General features: G+C 39.0%; 1 protein-coding gene across 1 annotated transcript; it reads right to left on the bottom strand.

The window, feature by feature from the left end:
• Positions 1-406: 406 nt before the first annotated feature.
• On the bottom strand, positions 407-8413 carry LOC103716656 (syntaxin-41-like). The gene is made up of 9 exons (XM_039126950.1): positions 8134-8413; positions 7796-8056; positions 3427-3703; positions 3077-3166; positions 2889-2966; positions 1994-2068; positions 1834-1899; positions 1673-1753; positions 407-962 (listed from the first exon to the last, which is right to left on the bottom strand). The coding sequence occupies exons 2-9, from the start codon at positions 8002-8004 to the stop codon at positions 855-857; spliced, it is 984 nt and encodes a 327-aa protein (XP_038982878.1). The 5' UTR covers positions 8005-8056; positions 8134-8413; the 3' UTR covers positions 407-854.
• Between the last annotated feature and the right edge of the window lie 12475 nt (positions 8414-20888).

Raw genomic sequence — 20888 nt, 5'->3', positions numbered from 1 at the left:
TCTTTATTATTATATTATTTAAACGAAATTAAATGGCCTACTTTTACAGAAGCCGAAGAGCATATGATCTCTCTTAATGGTTTGAATTCGACCAATCGAACCGTAGGACTTGACAATTTAACATAACCCAGTAGGATCTACTGAAACGAATACTATCAATTAATGGGGGGAGTAACGGACCAAAGCTTGCACTAGTCACTCGCCAGATCAAACAAGTCATCCACACATCCTCTTGTTACTATATGTTTCATGAATATGCAACCATATTCCATCACAAGTTTTTTTTTTTCATGAAAAAAAGAACGAAAGCAAGAGACAACAGAAGGAAAGAATTCTCATCGTAGAGATGATGTGCTTCACTCAAAACAAAACAAGTATAATGAATCAATATAACAAGAGTTCAATCTATCCAACAATATTTTTTTTTTAAACAAAAAAATCTCTGAAGAAATAGTGAAAACAAAGAAACAATTTTCATAGCCAAGATGATGCTTTTATTCAAAACAAAAAGTATAATCAAGAGATACCGAAGGAGTTCGGTATTTCTTTCTTCCCCCAAAAAACAACAGATTAAAAAGAAAATTCAATTTTGATGGAGATCGCTGCGAACTTAAGAATCCACACGTCGAAGGATGCACAAAAGCCTGCTCTACTTCCTCCATGGAGCCCAACACTCTCTGCTTCCTGCAATATGGGTGTTGCTTGGTACAAAAGTGGCTCCAGGGTTCAAAAGATAGCTCTGATGTTGTCATGTGAATGCATCAATATGACCAAGTAAAATTTTAATGGGGGAAGGTACGTGGACAACTCCATTGGAGATGACGCATATAGACAGGCATCACTGTCATCCAGGGTCAAAATAATATCTCCTTAAGAATCAGAAGGACTAGCATGATGAAGCACATTATGATGAGTATGGTACCACACTTCACCATGAACCCTGTCCTCTGCGTTCTCTCTGCCTGCAGGTTAAGATGGATAAACTGACTTCAGATACAAAAAACTAAACTATCCCGATTGTTATGAAGACAATATATGTCAACACTAGTAATAGAGAAGGGTCCCCATGAAGACTCATTTCACACAAATAAGCTGGGATGACCAGAATTTAGTTACTAGGACTGCCACCAACAGTATACAAGGATTAAAGGGCAGCCCAGTGCACGAAGCTCCTCCCACTAAAGAGTCTGGGGAGAGTCAGATATATGCAGCCTTACCCAATGTGGAGAGGCTGTTGCTGTGTTTCGAACCTATGACCAAGGCTCACCCTCAATGATGTATGAAAATTGGTAGGCCAAAAAAGTTGCCATCTTAAATCTTAAGTGTTCTGTGCTGCGATATCTCCATCCAAAAGGAATTTCTTGGTGAGAACATTCAATGTGAACAGGTAAACCCTTTTCTGATGGTAAGCTGGCTTAACAGCTTAACCAAAGGGCTCAAGGTTGCAGATTTCAATTGGACTATGGGCCTTAATGGGCAAGCAGAGCAACTACTAACAAGCCTGATGTATTTAATGACCCAAGCAACATTTTCGCCACCATTATCAACATTGTTGCAGTACGCACAAGCAAGTCTAAACAAGACATGCAGCCCCCCCCCCCCCCCCCCCCCCCACACACACACACACAGAGAGAGAGAGAGAGAGAGAGAGAGAGAGAGAGAGAGAGAGAACCTTCTGCAATTGTTTACAGCCCTCTTCCACTGTGGCTGCAACATTCTGAATATTATAGTCAATCCGGTCAATGATGGTTCCCTGACCATAAAAATCCATTAGACATTTACTATGAAAGATGGTCAGGAATCTTGTACTCTTCCAAAGGGCTATCATAATACCTGATCTATCACTAGGACAGATAGATCCTTCATAATCTGAGCAAGCTCACTTACTGATTCCACAACCTGTAAGATAAAATCCAAATCAGGATGAGGTTAACCAGGGTGATCTTACAATGTATTGATCATGAATTCAGCATTCTAAAGGACATAGAGGTACCTGTTCAATCTCTCTCTCCCTCTCTCTTGTGAATGCCTCACTTTTTTTCAGTTGAGACATATGATCATTAAATCCCTGCAAAAAAGAAAAACAACATCATTTCCTTTTTTTAAGTCAGAGCAGATTTTCAGACAATAAAATGTGTAACAGTATCGGAATTTATCAAGTAAAAAAAGAACAAATTTCCTGCATGTTGGATTAATGGATGTCTACTTTCATGCCAAGAAAAGTAATGCATATTATAACCAGGAAAATCATGTTACAACCGAGCTTTGGCTCATAGACCAGATGTAGCGGCTAAGAATGGTTGGATGGCAAAATAAAAACTGACGCAAACAAAACATAACCAAGCAACCAACCCTATTCCAATCATTTGGGCTCTTGGCATTTCAAATCCAGCCATATCTAAGACCCTGGCACTAACAAAGATTAACTCAGGTTGCAATCTATAGTTTAGATCTCCTTTATGTTATTTTATGTTAAAAATCTGGCTCTTACTTAATCCCTAGCTCATCCTTTTTTAATGGGCTGAGACCAGCATCAATGGCATTTACAAAATATGCCCAGATTTGACTGTCTCCACATGTGAAGACGAAAAAGGTAACCAGCATAGGGTCCAGTCATGCAACATCAGAGTCATGCAAACATGCCAAACATGATCAGACTTGATAAAGACAGACCCAGGGAAAAAAACTCCAGATGTGTAACCCAAGCAGGTTAAAACAGTACGACGCTACAGGCAGACAGAAACCTCACTTTTTTGCATCTTATCTGTAATTATTTCTTTAAGCTACCATTGGACAATGATATTATCCCTGAAGTTTACTTCGGATGAATAGCTGATCATTTCAAATGCTTTCTTGCTCTTGCAAGCAAAAAAGGGAAGAAAACATACCACAGCAACAAAGTCATCATCTTCTGATGTAGATCTAGTTCCATTAAGATTCATCTCCAAATCCAAACCATCTTGACCCTAAAATGATGAAACAATATTAAATGGCCAAGGAAATTTAAATGAAAATCAGATAAGCCAATTAACAAGCCAGAAGTGGATGTATCTGAATAACAGCAAGTTCAACAGACCTCCTTTTGCTGTCTGAGATGCTTCAAATAAGTAGACTGCTTTTTACGGAACTCCATTGAGAGGTTCTGAAGATCAGTCGCAAGTGATCTCTGCAGGAGAACTATGCATTTGTCAAGACAAGCATTAGAGAAGGCCAATAAAGAACAGAATAAAATATCAAGAATCACATTAAAGCAAGATAAAAGAGACGAGCTTTCCTTCATAGAATGACACCTGATGAAAGACTTTGTCGAACACTATGAAGCTAATTTCATATGTAATCATATGCATCTGGGATCTTGGCATAATGAAAGTAGTGTGCCTTTATGAAACCGACAAGCATATAATTTTAGCAATTATGTTATCATACCTGCACATTTTTCCGAATATTTGAATCTTCAGAAGTAGAATTGGAAGAAAGTTTCTTTAATCTCTTCTCCGATCTCTTCAACAAATCAGTGATCTCTTGAGTAAGAATTTCAATTGCATGTTGCACCTCTTTTCCATCTCCAAAAGAAGGCATTAAAGCCTTGGCATGAGCCTTGACTAACTCCGACATTTTTGTCCGAGCACGTTGTATATTTGCTGATATTTCTTCAGAAACATCCACCCAAGCTGGAGGCAAACCAACTGTAAGTGGGCCTTTACTGCAGCAGGCAAAGGACATATTACATTGCAGGCAGTAGCATGAGGCGAGAAGATTTCAGACAATATCAGAATACAGCAATGTATTCTGCTATCCGGTATTTGAAGTGGACATTCCATATCAAGATCTTGAAGATCAAAGCCAATAAACTGATGCATGAGTAGTGGTGAACAAACACTAGCAAATTTTATGATAGATATGTCCTCGAGCATTGAATTCTCTATGATTTCTGAAGGGAACAAAATTGATATGACACAAGGAAGTTTCTGGGAAGGGTGATGGCATTTAAGCAGAAATGGGAAAAAGTACTTCAACATATTGGTAACAAGCAAATCCTTTCAAAAAAGAGACATGAAAAATAAGATTGTGTTATCTGTGAAGAATATCTAGGAAACAGGTGTCTGGACAAATTTGATGCACTATAAGGTGATGCCACTCACTCTGGGTACTTTGAAAGTAGTTCCTGGTGGTTGATGACTGCCAACAATCTGAGGACCCCACAGAAGCATCAAAAGACATACAACTCCTAAGGATGGCTGCTCCATCCCAGAGAAATTTATTCACAAGGGGGCTTACCAGTTCATATGAAGGATGAGCAACCGAGATAACTCTAAAGTATTTCTGTGGAAGGATTTCAAGGCTAGCTTATTATCACCATGCTGGCTGTTGATCATACAGGCAGGATGCAACATGAAGGTCCAAAAATTTATGAAAACTGTTTTACTTATTATCTACCAAAAAGCTGCCTTAATTGATTGCTCGATGTCTTACCATTAGAAGTCTTTTCTGAACTTATCAGGTGTTCAACAATCTCTTCCTAAACATACGCAAACTAATTTTACAGTTAAATGGGACTGATGTCACTGACCTCATAATAGTTGAAGCATGAAGTGCTGGGGAAAAACTTGCCTTGTCAAAGACAAATTCTTTCCATTGGCAGTATTATATAAGTAAATCAACACTAGTTCTTGTTTACATAAGAAACAAGATTCATCTTCTTGACATGGCAGACAAAGTGGAGTCTCATCTGGAACGTCATTTGTAGGCCTTTTTTTTCTCGGAACATTTAAAGAAAGATGTGACTTAATCTTGCTGACATCTTGCAAAAGCATCACATTAATTTAGGGGGAGAACAAAATTATTCATCTTTTGGAGATCTATCTTGATGTAATTAATGCAAAACAACACATGGAAGATATGGCAAGTTTATACAGTGAAAAATTTGGTGACTGGTTCTATAATTTCAGTTATTCAAGAAGTTTAGGAGTCATTGTATGTTTTGACAAGATTCGGAGCATATGTGAGTTCTAGTTTAATGGATCATAGGCATTATACGGGTCATAATTTATGGTGGACCAAAGCTACCTTTGGCTGTGGGGACCATCACAATTAAGATTCTAGAGAAAACTCATCATTAGTGAGGGTTCCACATATCTGAAAAAGACACACACACACGCACGCACAGCGAAGGAATAGAATGAAGCTCTCAAAAGGTAGGTATCACTGGGATCCATGATTCTAATTTAGAATCCTAGTCATCCAAATCTTGGTGCAAGCATATGAGTAGATATGATCTTCTTTCAATCATTGAGTGTTCTCATGCATCCTTGTTCTCAACATTTCTCCTTTTATAGTTAAACCCACATGGTTTAACTGAAACTAATCTAAAGGCAACCCATGGACTCCATGAGATACCAGATCAGACCCCCCCCCCCCCCCCAAAAAAAAAAAAACAAAAGTAAAAGAAAAAAAAAATCATTTTGAGAAAACCTCCTTGTCATCATTTTCAACCAGTTAAAATGAATCTTCAAATTTACTGACAAAGTGAAAACTGGAGGGTTGTCTTCATTTTTTTTTTTTCATTTTTATGCCAACTTATTTGCTCCTGCTTAATCAAGAATTAATCCATTTTGAGCTTCCATTGAGCTATGCTGCTATTTTAAAGTGGTTTGCAACCATATTTACTGTTCATGAGATACACTCATTGTTTATGAATAGTAATCACCCTCTATACACCTTACATCTTGTCCATGCTTATCAAGCCTCATAAATTTCTTAGAATTTGTTTTGCTAGTTTCAGCACCTCTTGTTTTCTATCTACAGGATCTGCTTTTTGACATACTAGAATTACACCATGGTTACCCATTATAAGCAGTTACTGCCCTCTTATGTTGTAAGATCAGATCAACCACTTAATTTTCTTACGTTGTTGGTTCATTTGGCGCCAAAATCTCTTTTGGACCAACCATTTGCTATCCTTTGGAGTTTGGGCTATTATTATTCCTTCCAACTATGTCAACTACTATGCCTTCTAGCCCACACGTGACTTGCTAGTATACAGGTAACATGAACCTTTTCCTTTTGGTCAAAGGTACCCTTGGGTTTTGTTCTATCTTTGTATTCCGTGTCTCGTCTCATTCTTCAATCAATTTTTAGGCACTCTATCTGCCCCATACAAAACTTTGCCATTCTATTTTTTAAGTTTCCTTGCTTAATTCATTTCCATTTGCCTGCAACTCATGACATCATGAGTGCAATCAACCATCCTCTAAGATTTCATTATACGTAGCATCATCAACCATTTATACCCATTTATTTCAACTTGGGCTACTTTGACATGTCACTTGATGAAACTTTTGGGAATCTGCCAACTTGTTATCTTGGCCTTTAAGCTATATCAAGAAGCCTCTAGTTATTGCTTCAATTTTTATACATGATTTTGCTTCATCATAGGTTGGCTTGACCCCACTTTGCAGGTTTGATTGTATGCATCTACAAATTCTATCATCAACATCCCATAGTCCATGAAAATCAAGAGTTGATAAATTTTTTACACTTACATTCGCTTCAGTCGCTATGATTGCCATCTCCAAACATGCATCAGTCTTGATTCTTGATGCTCAACTAACCTCCTAATTGTGTTCAATTTCATTCTTGGCTTGCTTTCATCCAATGTTGTTTGTTTTAAAAGTCCATCACCTCTCATAGGGGATGTCCATTGCTTTGCCCTGTTCGGAATGCCAGAATTCAGATCTATGACATAATTTGGATGCCCTGTCAAATTGTCATTCCATGTCATTTAACATCAATCTAGCCATCTTCACTAGTCTGCCCACCTCCCTGCTATTAACTTGGTCAACCACAACATCCTCATACGATTTACATCATCAAATCCTCAGTTTGTAATTTGAGATAATTGAAGTCATTGTTCCAACCATTCCCTTGAATATTAGCTCTATTGGCGCAAGTTGAGTCTTCTCTCTCTCAGTTTGTAATTTTACATGTCATTGTTCCATCCCTTCCCTTAAATATTTTTAGACCTATTGTCACACATTAAGTCTTCTCTCTCTCAGTTTGCAATTGTTCATAATTGAAGTCATTGTTCCATCCATTCCCTTGAATGTTTCTAGCCCCATTGTCGCAAATTGAGTCTTCTCACTCTCAATTTGTAGTTATAGACAATTGAAGTCATTATTCCATCCATTCCCTCGAATGTTAGTGCTACTGTTGCAAATTGAGTCTTCTCTCTCTCTCTCTCTCTCTCTCTCTCTCTCTCTGTGTGTGTGTGTGTGGAGTCTTCTTTAATTAGTTAATTTTTATCAGTGCATTAGGCCAGTATCAAGTTAGCATGTTGCTTTGGTTGTTACCAGTTTAGCTTCATGTTGCTTCCTCTTTTTACCATCTGCACTCACCTACTCTTATATGGCAGGGCACCTTTTAATGCTTCAACTCATCAGCTATGTCCATGCATTCTTGCGTTCATGGATCGTCAAGCATCACATTGGCTCCATCTCAGGAGTATATCCACATTCCATGATAATACAATGGCTGCATTCGATGATTTCTGTGATTCTCCTATCAATCTTTCCTATCAATTTCTGGGAACAGTCAGAGAACACCGTTGATATGAGAAGGCCAACATTTTTTTGTTGTTGATGTAAAAAACTTTTTGCAACTCATTACAGCATGATCAGAAAAAGAAGATAGCGGAACGCAAGGGGGCGTCTTGCTGATTTAGATCTAGAAAGCAAAATAACATTCAGAAAAGAACAGCAGAAACTAAGGATTTGTTTCACTGGGAAGCCACTCGAACCTGGAATTGCTGGGGTCTTCCGTGCTAAGAGGAGTATAAGCCCGATCCGGATGGAGAAGCGAAGTACTCACCAATTCGATCACCGGGCCACCGGCCGAAGACAACGAAGGGCCGGCATGAGCCGGAGGAGAAAAGACCGCCGGCATCCGAACGCTCCGAAGGGCGTCCCGATACTTCCGGTACACCGGAGTCCGATTCCTCGTCGCCATCGGCCAAAATCTCGACACCAAATCCCTCAGATTCGGCAATGCGAGACCCGATCTGCGACAATTACTAGGTCAAGGAAGTCAGAATCACTATGTTTATTCTAAAGGAGGAGGATTCGAGGGGTTAATGACCTCTAGGGCACGCGCAGGGGCGTGAATGCAGGCGATTCCAGTGGATCATCGCCGGAAGAGGGCGGCGGAGGGCTCTGATTCGAGGGTTCTGGAGGTCGAAAACGGGGATGGGGTCAGAGATCTCGGATCCAGGGAGCTCGGGTTTTGGCTTTCTCCGCCGCCGTGGGAGGAGGTGGTCGGGGATTTCGCGTGGATGGTGAGGTAGAAGAAGGCCGTAGTTGGGAGTCCTCCCCCGCTCTCTCTCTCTCTCGTCGCCCGGGGGACGTTATGCATGCATTAGCCTTTTATCATCCGGTCCCTAATGTGATAATTAAGGGTACTTACAAGCGACATTTACCATGACATCCATCTAGCTTCATTTCCAATGCCGGGTCCGTGGGAGTTCTATTTTGTGGAGTATCACTTATACCTACTTGACCTATCACATTTAATTGGATAGAAATGCTTGCGTCTTTAAAAGATAGGATGACTTTCCCAAGATCTGTGGTGGATAGAGCTTTCCTTTATGTTGCCGAGATTATCAATACTACCATAGCAACTTCATCCAAAAATGGCTAGAGACATCTAGGGCTCCCACTCTACTGTTGCAGCGCATATATTTACTCTTGTCTCTTGGGAGCTCCTACCCTCCGGCCATCTCGAAGTGAATTTCGATGGTAGTGTCCGCAAGTAGAGACAGAGGAGGTATGAGTTTTGTGATGATGAATCACAACTCTAGGTTGATTGCTGCTGGAGAGTGGCACACTTGTGACATGACAGTTAAAGAGGCGGAGCTCAAGGCAGCATGGGAGGGCATCACCTATGCGATGCGTGGTCTAGAGCTGACAACATCTTTCTGGAAGGGGACCCAGCTATGGTGATTGAGTAGATTCTGGAGGTGGATCGGCGAGGTGATGGTCACCCACTGCTTAGGGATATCCACAGGATGATGAGAGATTGTGGCTCATTTCATACTGCTCATGTGTATCAAGAGACGAAGAGGGCTGTAGACTGGGTCACCTTCTTCGCTACTCATTACTCGAGAGAGGTCTTTTGGACATGTTTGGTTGTTGCCCCTCCATCCTTATGCCATCTTCTTTCTTTTGATAGTACTAGTTGAACTCACGCTAGATTTGTGCGAGCAGCCATTGTACCAAAAACAAAATAGTTCTATTTTGTGGAGTATCACTTATACCTACTTGACCTATCACATTTGATTGGATAGAAATGCTTGCGTCTTTAAAAGATAGGACGACTTTCCCAAGATCTGTGGTGGATAGAGCTTTCCTTTATGTTGCCGAGATTATCAATACTACCATAGCAACTTCATCCAAAATGGCTAGAGACATCTAGGGCTCCCACTCTACTGTTGCAGTGCATATATTTACTCTTGTCTCTTGGGAGCTCCTACCCTCCGGCCATCTCGAAGTGAATTTCGATGGTAGTGTCTGCAAGTAGAGACAGAGGAGGTATGAGTTTTGTGATGATGAATCACAACTCTAGGTTGATTGCTGCTGGAGAGTGGCACACTTGTGACATGACAGTTAGAGAGGCGGAGCTCAAGGCAGCATGGGAGGGCATCACCTATGCGATGCGTGGTCTAGAGCTGACAACATCTTTCTGGAAGGGGACCCAGCTATGGTGATTGAGTAGATTCTGGAGGTGGATCGGCGAGGTGATGGTCACCCACTGCTTAGGAATATCCACAGGATGATGAGAGATTGTGGCTCATTTCATACTGCTCATGTGTATCAAGAGACGAAGAGGGCTGTAGACTGGGTCACCTTCTTCGCTACTCATTACTCGAGAGAGGTCTTTTGTGAAGGGTTTTAGCATGTTATAATGCGCAGCGGAAGCTAGGGATTTTAAAAATTTCTTGATAAAGTTCCTTAACATAAAACCCTTATAAGCCAAGATCACCTTAATGGAAGCAATCAAATAATATAATATAAATGTAGAAATAGAAGAATACCTCTAACGCTAATCCAATATGCAGAATTTCCACTAGGTGCCCAAGTGTTCACCCTCCAACGTTGATCCACACGAAAACTTGATTTAAGTCTTAAGCTCCAAAGACTTTGATCCTTAATGCAGAATTCTTAAAGAACTCTAATGGCTTGCTTTCCTTTCTTTCTATTTTTCTTTAACCTTCTAAAATCACTTCTAATCCTTTTGTCCTAAAGAAGACCACCTTGTCTTGGCTTAGGACACACTAGAAGCAATGCTAAAAAGAAAGAAACTAATGTAAGAAAGAAAGAAGAGAGGAGTGGGGTGGAGTTGGAATAATGAAACCCATGAAGTGCTAGCCTATTTATAATAGGTGTAGGGATGCATCTCCAAGGGATGCATCCCATCCACACATCCTTTCATGAAAGGACATCATCTAAGGGCCATATCAAATAAGAGGAGGTGCAGATCAAGTGAAGAGGTGTATCAAATGATATGTCCTTTCATGTGGTGCCATATTTTGACCAAGTCAACATCACATGCTAATCACATGTCCATCATGCCTCACCTCTTGATCTTTCATGATGATGATCCAAGGGCTCCAATGCAAGGCGCCATTTACTTGACCCATTATGTCTTCATCCAATGGTGGGATTAAGATCCAATGGTCAATTATGATAGCCATCCTCTAACCCAATCCAATTGGGTTAAACCAACTCTCCATTATGTCTTCATCCAATGGTAGATCAAGATCTAACGGTCTAGATTGAATGATTTATTAAATCTAATCCAATTAGACTCAAACCAAGCCAATTAGGTGCCAACTCTTGGCTAACCCATATTAGAAGATGATCTAATCAAATTAGATCAATTAAGAATCAGATTCGAATCCAATTCGAATCAAGAGCTAAGGGTTTGCAACACCTGCTAGGATGTCTATCTTGCAAACATGATCTAATCCAATTAGACCCTTAATAAGTTTTCTTGTGTGTGACCCATTGGGTTCCATACTTAGCCAGCAATAGGTGTGAGTGCAAGTTGACCTAACTTGATTAGAACTCTTCTAATCGATTTAAGTCCAAACTGTGCGAACCCAAACTTAACAATTAGAATCCTTTCTAATTGGTGATCGAATTAAACTCTTTAATTCGATCAAACCTATAAGACAAGATTGACGTCTAGCAACGTGTCATGTCTATCCGAAAAATATGGAATTTGGTGGAAATACCAAAAATACCCTTCAGTGGCAAGTTACCGTGCAATTCAATTCTTTAATCAAACTGCATCCCAAATATGTATATGAGTATGAATATATGTCAAACTCAATTTCATATTCATATTTTTCTCAATCTTTAATGATAATTCAAATAATGAAACATTAGAAACTCTTTCTAATTTTCATTCTGCTTTGATCAAAGGCTTCCTGAATTATCATATGATTAGAATAAATAGGATGCTATCTTCTCTTACTAGAAGTGATTAATTCCTTGTTGACCTACTCATAATCTTCGTACACAATTCACCATATCCAGAAGACCTCGTACATAACTTATTGTCATGAATGAGTGTAAACCAAAATATGGGTTCATGTACACAAGATACCATGGTGATCTCAGGTCATAGGATCAGTTGCACAACTCCCACTAAGAGAATCATTTTTTGACATATAAGTAAGACTTCATAAGATTTCTCTTTGTAGATCAATTCAGTGAACTCATTCCTCTAATGAGCACCCACATCTTTATATTAGTGTCTCCACACAAATGATTGTGAGATCAATCATCCTCTGCATCGAGCATACATAAGACATGCCAGTCTTTCCGGTAATCATTGATCTCCGACTCAATGTACCAATGACTGGGAATATTTAAGATTAGGATTTTAGGATTTTAAGTCTCACTAGTATGATCTCATCATAGTCTTAAAACAATTGCCCTAATCTAAGAAGTTTATCATAAATATAATCAACAGCATATGATAAAACATAACGCCTTTATTCATATTTAAATGTCATGTACATGATTTGGACAAATCAAAAGAAAAAAACTTTCGCAATACATATTGCGATTGGCTTGTAGGGCATCTACTCTTTCAATCTCCCACTTGCACTAAAGCCAATCGCTTTTATATTTTATCCCCATACAATCGAGGTGGCGATCGAACTGCTGTTGTGGTAGAGCTTTAGTGAACGGGTCTGCTAAGTTGTTCTTTGTGTCTACTCGTTCAATGACTATGTCTTGTCTCTCGACGATCTCTCGAACGAGGTGGAAGCGTCTTAGAATGTGCTTGGATTTGTGATGAGATCTTGGTTCCTTTGCTTGAGCAACAGCTCCAGTGTTGTCACAATAAACTGAAACTGGTCCAGCAATCTCAGGAACTACTCCCAACTCAGCGATGAACTTCTTCATCCAGACAGCTTCCTTAGCGGCTTCACTTACAGCGATGTATTCTGCCTCAGTAGTTGAGTCAGCTACAGTTTGCTGCTTGGAACTCTTCCAGCTCACTGCACCACCATTTAGGGTAAAGACATACCCTGAAGTAGACTTGCTATCATCTGGATCTGATTGAAAACTATAATCAGAAAATCCTTCTAGTTTCAACTCAGATCCTCCATAAACTAGAAAAATATCTTTAGTCCTTCTTAAGTACTTAAGAATATTTTTCACAGCTATCCAATGATTTTCTCCTGGATCAGCCTGGAATCTGCTTGTTATGCCTAAGGCATAAGCAACATCAGGCCTAGTACATAGCATAGCATACATAATTGATCCTACTGCCGAAGCATAGGGAATAGAATTCATTCTATTCCTCTCTTCAGATGTCTTAGGAGACATCTTCTTAGAGAGACGTATGCCATGACTCATAGGTAAGTAACCTCTTTTACTTCCTTCCATGCTGAATCTTTTTAGCACATGATCTATGTACCTAGACTGGGACAAGCCTAGCATCCTTTTAGATCTATCCCTATAGATCTTTATACCAAGTATATAGGATGCTTCTCCCAAGTCTTTCATGGAAAAGCTTTTTGATAGCCAAGTCTTGACCGATTGTAACATTGGGAATATCATTTCCAATGATTAGTATGTCATCTACATACAATATTAAGAAGACAACGGCACTCCCACTAGTCTTCTTGTACACACATGGTTCATCCACATTTTTGATAAAACCAAACTCTTTGACTGTTGTATCAAAACGGATGTTCCAACTCCTCGATGCTTGTTTTAATCCATAAATGGATCTCTTAAGCTTGCATACTTGATTTGCTCTCCCACTTGAGACAAATCCTTCTGGCTGTGTCATGTAAACCTCTTCCTCAAGATAACCATTAAGGAAGGCGGTTTTGACATCCATCTGCCAAATTTCATAATCATAGTATGCAGCAATTGCAAGCAAAATCCGAATAGATTTAAGCATGGCAACTGGTGAAAAAGTTTCATCATAGTCAATTCCTTGCTTTTGCCTGAAACCTTTTGCCACCAATCTAGCCTTGTAGGTTTCTACTTGGCCATCTGCTCCAATCTTCTTCTTATAGACCCATTTGCAACCTATAGGGTTTACACCTTCTGGTGCATCAACCAAAGTCCATACTTGGTTGGTATACATAGAGTCTATTTCGGATTTCATAGCTTCTAACCATTTGTTAGAGTCATTACTCATGATAGCTTCCAAATAGGTCAGAGGATCATCATTTTCGACGATGTGGGCTTCATCATTCTCAATGATAAACCCATACCTCTTAGGTGCATTTCGCACTCTATCTGACCTTTGGAGAGGAGATGTGTGTTGTGGTTGTACTTCATCAATGGGTACATCTGGTTGAAGAATTTCTTGTGTTTCTATTTGTAGGTCTTGAACTTCATTAAGTTCAATTCTTCTTTCACTGCCCTTTTCTAAGATAAACTCTTTTTCTAAGAAAGTGGCATGCCTACTAACAAATACCTTTTGTTCAGTAGGGTGATAGAAGAGATATCCAATACTTCTTTGGAATAACCCATAAATGTACATTTATCTGATCTAGCACTTAGCTTATGTCCAAAATTTCTTTTGACATATGCTTGGCAACCCCATATTTTAAAATATTTAAGATTGGGCTTTCTACCTCTCCATATCTCATATGGAGTACTAGATACAGATTTTGAAGGTATCCTGTTTAGCACATATGTAGCAGTTTCTAAGGCATAACCCCAGAAGGAAATAGGAAGATCTGTAAAGCACATCATGGACCTTACCATATCTAATAGAGTACGATTCCTCCGTTCAGCTACACCATTTAGTTGTGGCGTATACGGAGGTGTCCATTCAGAGAGAATGCCATTTTCTTTAAGATGATTTAAAAATTCACTAGAAAGGTATTCACCTCCTCGATCAGATCGAAGGATTTTAATACACTTTCCGGTTTGTTTTTCAACCATACTTTGATACTCTTTAAACTTATCAAAGGCTTCGTATTTATGTTTCATAAGATACACAAATCCGAACCTTGATAAATCATCAGTGAATGTGATGAAGTAAGAGTATCCACCTCTAGCTGGAGTTGTCATAGGACCACATACATCTGTATGTATAAGTCCTAATAACTCACTTGCCCTTTCTCCATGTCCAGTGAATGGAGACTTGGTCATTTTTTCCATAAGACAAGATTCACAAGTTCCTAATGATTCATAATCATAAGGATCAAAGAACTCTTCTTTGTATAACTTGTTGATTCTTGATTCACTTATGTGACCAAGTCGGCAATGCCAAAGGAGGGTATTATTCACTTCCTCTCTCTTTCTTTTATTGCTTTATTAATATGAAAGACATTGTCATTAAGTAATAAAACTAGAAGACCATTTTCCATAATGCCATTGCAAAGATGCTTATTAGAAAATAATAGAGCAACCATTGCCCTTTCCATTAATTTCAAAACCTTTCTTTAACAACAAAGAAATGGAAATTACATTTCTAATAATTTTGGGCATATAATAACAATCTTCTAATTGTAGGAGCTTTCCCGAAGGCAATTCCAAGTTGTAGGTTCCAACAGCTTCAGCCTGAATGGACTCTCCTCCAGCGCCATACAGCTCGAAGTCACCTTTCTTCAAAATTTTAATTTTCTGTAGTCCATGCAAAGATTTGCAAATGTGAAAACCACAGCCGGTATCCAATACCCATGAATTTGAATTTGAAGAACTTAATGACAAGTTGGCATGTAACATAAACATACCTTTTGATGCAACTCTTGCATCGGTCTTCATACTTGCAAGAAAACTCTTGCAATTCCCTTTTCCAGTGGCCAGCTTTGCCACAATGAAAACAGGTACTTGATCCGGAGTTTTTCTTTCCTTTTTTCTTTTTGATGCTACTCTTGGGGTTCAATCGTTTCTTAGAACCCTTATTTCCCGATTCCTCATAGAGGTGCTATTTATAAGAAGGAGTGGACCTTTATCCTTCTTAATATGCCCTTCAGCTGTTTTGAGCATATTTAACAGCTCGGGCAGGGAGGTGTTCAGCTTGTTCATGTGAAAGTTCACAACAAACTGAGAGAATGAATCAGGCAGTGATTGCAGGATCAAATCCTGACTGAGCTCACTATCCATAGCAAAACCTAATTGACTTAATCTGGTGATCAAGTCTATAACCATAAGAACATGGTTTTGCACTGGAGTTCCTTCATTCATTCTAGCACGGAACAACTGCTTAGATATCTCATACCTAGCAGTCCTGCTTTGTTCTCCATACAACTCTTTTAAATTGAGAAGTATGGATTGAGTGTCCATGCCTTCATGTTGCCTCTGTAATTCATTGTTCATAGAGGCAAGTATGATACATTTGACAGTCACACTGTCATTTTCCACATCTTATGTGTGGCAACCTCCTCTTCTGTAGCATCATCCCCTAGATCTCCAAGATCAGGGGTTTCAAGTATATAGGAAATTTTCTCCTGAGTGAGTACTATCTTTAAATTCCTCAACCAGTCCACATAGTTTGGTCCGGTCAACTTGTTGGCATCTAAGATGCCTCTTAGTGAAAGTGAAGAAGCCATTTAATAATTCTACATATGCAAGAACAAACTAATATAAGCAGACCAATCATGATGACATGTTTGCAACTAGATAAGGACTTTAATCTAATTTGTCTCCTACTATTTTTATCGAATATCATAGCCCTCTCCTATGATAAACGTGAAAATATAATTTTTCTTAGTAGGGTTGAGATCCTAATTCATCATAAAAGCCTTGTGTTTACACAACAAACTCTTATGAGTTCAAAGGTAGGAAACTCTTTCCAATTGCATCTCATGCAATTCTCAACTTTATCTTGTCCTCTTAAAATACTTATTGCCTTGTGTTAGCACAACAAACAATAATATTTTAGTTAAGTCAAACCCTTCATTTCCATATAGTCATATTCGAATAATATTCCCTTGTGGTTGCACAACAAGGCAATATATTAAAATATGCCATAAGCATCTTAATGCACCAAGACAGTATAACATCAGTCCCCATTGCAAGTCTTGTGTTAGCACAACAAACTAGCATGGATCTTGACATAATAATATCGAGGCATGAAGGAAGGCTATCATAGTGTTATATCAATATTAAGCTTATCCATAATAAGCAATCAACAATTGGCCAGGTAAGCAGGTGGGAGGCTCCCTTACTCAGAGAGTAAGGTCTAATTAAGTAACCACCTTTAGTGCTTTCTTAGACACCAATTAGATTAATTGTTCTAGAATGGGTTAGCTCAAAGTTTTTCAACACTATGACTTAATATAATTTTTATTGAGGGCTTACTAGTCTCTAGCACATTCTTTAATTGTAACATATATTTAACATATTAAATAAGCTATCATGCATCATAGCTATCTCATAGCATGTATAAATCATAAGCAACTAATTAACATGCTTCAACATATTTTCATATGGAAAATTTCATATCATGAATTTTATTACATATCATATCATATATGAATCATATATTTCAGCATTTCATTAAGCATATGACATTACTATCTCATAGTAAATTAATAATCATACATCATATATAATTATTTGATTGAACCAATTAAGGATGGCTCTGATACCACTGAAGGGTTTTAGCATGTTATAATGCGCAGCGGAAGCTAGGAATTTTAAAATTTCTTGATAAAGTTCCTTAACATAAAACCCTTATAAGCCAAGATCACCTTAATGGAAGCAATCAATAATATAATATAAATGTAGAAATAGAAGAATACCTCTAACGCTATCCAATATGCAGAATTTCCACTAGGTGCCCAAGTGTTCACCCTCCAACGTTGATCCACACGAAAACTTGATTAAGTCTTAAGCTCCAAAGACTTTGATCCTTAATGAGAATTCTTAAAGAACTCTAATGGCTTGCTTTCCTTTCTTTCTATTTTTCTTTAACCTTCTAAAATCACTTCTATCTTTTGTCCTAAAGAAGACCACCTTGTCTTGGCTTAGGACACACTAGAAGCAATGCTAAAAGAAAGAAACTAATGTAAGAAAGAAAAAGAGAGGAGTGGGGTGGAGTTGGAATAATGAAACCCATGAAGTGCTAGCCTATTTATAATAGGTGTAGGGATGCATCTCCAAGGGATGCATCCCATCCACACATCCTTCATGAAAGGACATCATCTAAGGGCCATATCAATAAGAGGAGGTGCAGATCAAGTGAAGAGGTGTATCAAATGATATGTCCTTTCATGTGGTGCATATTTTGACCAAGTCAACATCACATGCTAATCACATGTCCATCACGCCTCAACTCTTGATCTTTCATGATGATGATTCCAAGGGCTCCATGCAAGGCGCCATTTACTTGACCCATTATGTCTTCATCCAATGGTGGGATTAAGATCCAATGGTCAATTATGATAGCCATCCTCTAACCCAATCCAATTGGGTTAAACCAACTCTCCATTATGTCTTCATCCAACGGTAGATCAAGATCTAACGGTCTAGATTGAATGATTTATTAAATCTAATCCAATTAGACTCAAACCAAGCCAATTAGGTGCCAACTCTTGGCTAACCCATATTAGAAGATGAATCTAATCAAATTAGATCAATTAAGAATCAGATCGAATCCAATTCGAATCAAGAGCTAAGGGTTTGCAACACCTGCTGGATGTCTATCTTGCCAACATGATCTAATCCAATTAGACCCTTAATAGTTTTCTGTGTGTGACCCATTGGGTTCCATACTTAGCCAGCAATAGGTGTGAGTGCAAGTTGACCTAACTTGATTAGAACTCTTCTATCGATTTAAGTCCAAACTGTGCGAACCCAAACTTAACAATTAGAATCCCTTTCTAATTGGTGATCGAATTAAACTCTTTATTCGATCAAACCTATAAGACAAGATTGACGTCTAGCAACGTGTCATGTCTATCCGAAAATATAGAATTTGGTGGAAATACCAAAAATACCCTTCAGTGGCAAGTTACCGTGCAATTCAATCCTTTAATCAAACTGCATCCCAAATATGTATATGAGTATGAATATATGTCAAACTCAATTTCATATTCATATTTTTCTCAATCTTTTAATGATAATTCAATAATGAAACATTAGAAACTTTTCTAATTTTCATTCTGCTTTGATCAAAGGCTTCCTGAATTATCATATGATTAGAATAAATAGGATGCTATCTTCTCTTACTAGAAGTGATTAATTTCTTGTTGACCTACTCATAATCTTCGTACACAATTCACCATATCCAGAAGACCTCGTACATAACTTATTGTCATGAATGAGTGTAAACCAAAATATGGGTTCATGTACACAAGATACCATGGTGATCCAGGTCATAGGATCAGTTGCACAACTCCCACTAAGAGAATCATCTTTTGACATGTAAGTAAGACTTCATAAGATTTCTCTTTGTAGGAAAATTCAGTGAACTCATTCTCTAATGAGCACCCACATTTTATATTAGTGTCTCCCCACAAATGATTGTGAGATCAATCATCCTCTGCATCGAGCATACATAAGACATGCCAGTCTTCCGGTAATCATTGATCTCCGACTCAATGTACCAATGACTGAAAATATTTAAGATTAGGATTTTAGGATTTTAAGTCTCACTAGTATGATCTCATCATAGTCTTAAACCATTGCCCTAATCTAAGAAGTTTATCATAAATATAATCAACAGCATATGATAAAATAACGCCTTTATTCATATTTAAATGTCATGTAATGATTTGGACAATCAAAGAAAAAACTTCGCAATACATATTGCGATTGGCTTGTAGGGCATCTACTCTTTCATTTTGGACATGTTTGGTTGTTGCCCTCTCATCCTTATGCCATCTTCTTTCTCTTGACAGTACTAGTTGAACTCACGCTAGATTTGTGCGAGCAGCCATTGTACCAAAAAAAAAAATAGTTCTATTTTGTGGAGTATCACTTATACCTACTTGACCTATCACATTTGATTGGATAGAAATGCTTGCGTCTTTAAAAGATAGGACGACTTTCCCAAGATCTGTGGTGGATAGAGCTTTCCTTTATGTTGCCGAGATTATCAATACTACCATAGCAACTTCATCCAAAATGGCTAGAGACATCTAGGGCTCCCACTCTACTGTTGCAGCGCATATATTTACTCTTGTCTCTTGGGAGCTTCTACCCTCCGGCCATCTCGAAGTGAATTTCGATGGTAGTGTCTGTAAGTAGAGACAGAGGAGGTATGAGTTTTGTGATGATGAATCACAACTCTAGGTTGATTGCTGCTGAGAGTGGCACACTTGTGACATGACAGTTAGAGAGGCGGAGCTCAAGGCAGTATGGGAGGGCATCACCTATGCGATGCGTGGTCTAGAGCTGACAACATCTTTCTGGAAGGGGACCCAGCTATGGTGATTGAGTAGATTCTGGAGGTGGATCGGCGAGGTGATGGTCACCCACTGCTTAGGGATATCCATCAGGATGATGAGAGATTGTGGCTCATTTCATACTGCTCATGTGTATCAAGAGACGAAGAGGGCTGTAGACTGGGTCACCTTCTTCGCTACTCATTACTCGAGAGAGGTCTTTGGACATGTTTGGTTGTTGCCCCTCCATCCTTATGCCATCTTCTTTCTCTTGACAGTACTAGTTGAACTCACGCTAGATTTGTGCGAGCAGCCATTGTACCAAAAAAAAAAATAGTTCTATTTTGTGGAGTATCACTTATACCTACTTGACCTATCACATTTGATTGGATAGAAATGCTTGCGTCTTTAAAAGATAGGACGACTTTCCCAAGATCTGTGGTGGATAGAGCTTTCCTTTATGTTGCCGAGATTATCAATACTACCATAGCAACTTCATCCAAAATGGCTAGAGACATCTAGGGCTCCCACTCTACTGTTGCAGCGCATATATTTACTCTTGTCTCTTGGGAGCTTCTACCCTCCGGCCATCTCGAAGTAAATTTCGATGGTAGTGTCTGCAAGTAGAGACAGAGGAGGTATGAGTTTTGTGATGATGAATCACAATTCTAGGTTGATTGCTGCTGGAGAGTGGCACACTTGTGACATGACAGTTAGAGAGGCGGAGCTCAAGGCAGCATGGGAGGGCATCACCTATGCGATGCGTGGTCTAGAGCTGACAACATCTTTCTGGAAGGGGACCCAGCTATGGTGATTGAGTAGATTCTGGAGGTGGATCGGCGAGGTGATGGTCACCCACTGCTTAGGGATATCCACAGGATGATGAGAGATTGTGGCTCATTTCATACTGCTCATGTGTATCAAGAGACGAAGAGGGCTGTAGACTGGGTCACCTTCTTCGCTACTCATTACTCGAGAGAGGTCTTTTGGACATGTTTGGTTGTTGCCCCTCCATCCTTAT

This window comes from Phoenix dactylifera, chromosome 5, assembly GCF_009389715.1.
Source record: "Phoenix dactylifera cultivar Barhee BC4 chromosome 5, palm_55x_up_171113_PBpolish2nd_filt_p, whole genome shotgun sequence".
In the NCBI taxonomy this organism is placed as follows: domain Eukaryota; kingdom Viridiplantae; phylum Streptophyta; class Magnoliopsida; order Arecales; family Arecaceae; genus Phoenix; species Phoenix dactylifera.
The sequence above is the reverse complement of the archived record's forward strand: the minus strand, read 5'-3'. Positions and strand labels throughout refer to the sequence as shown.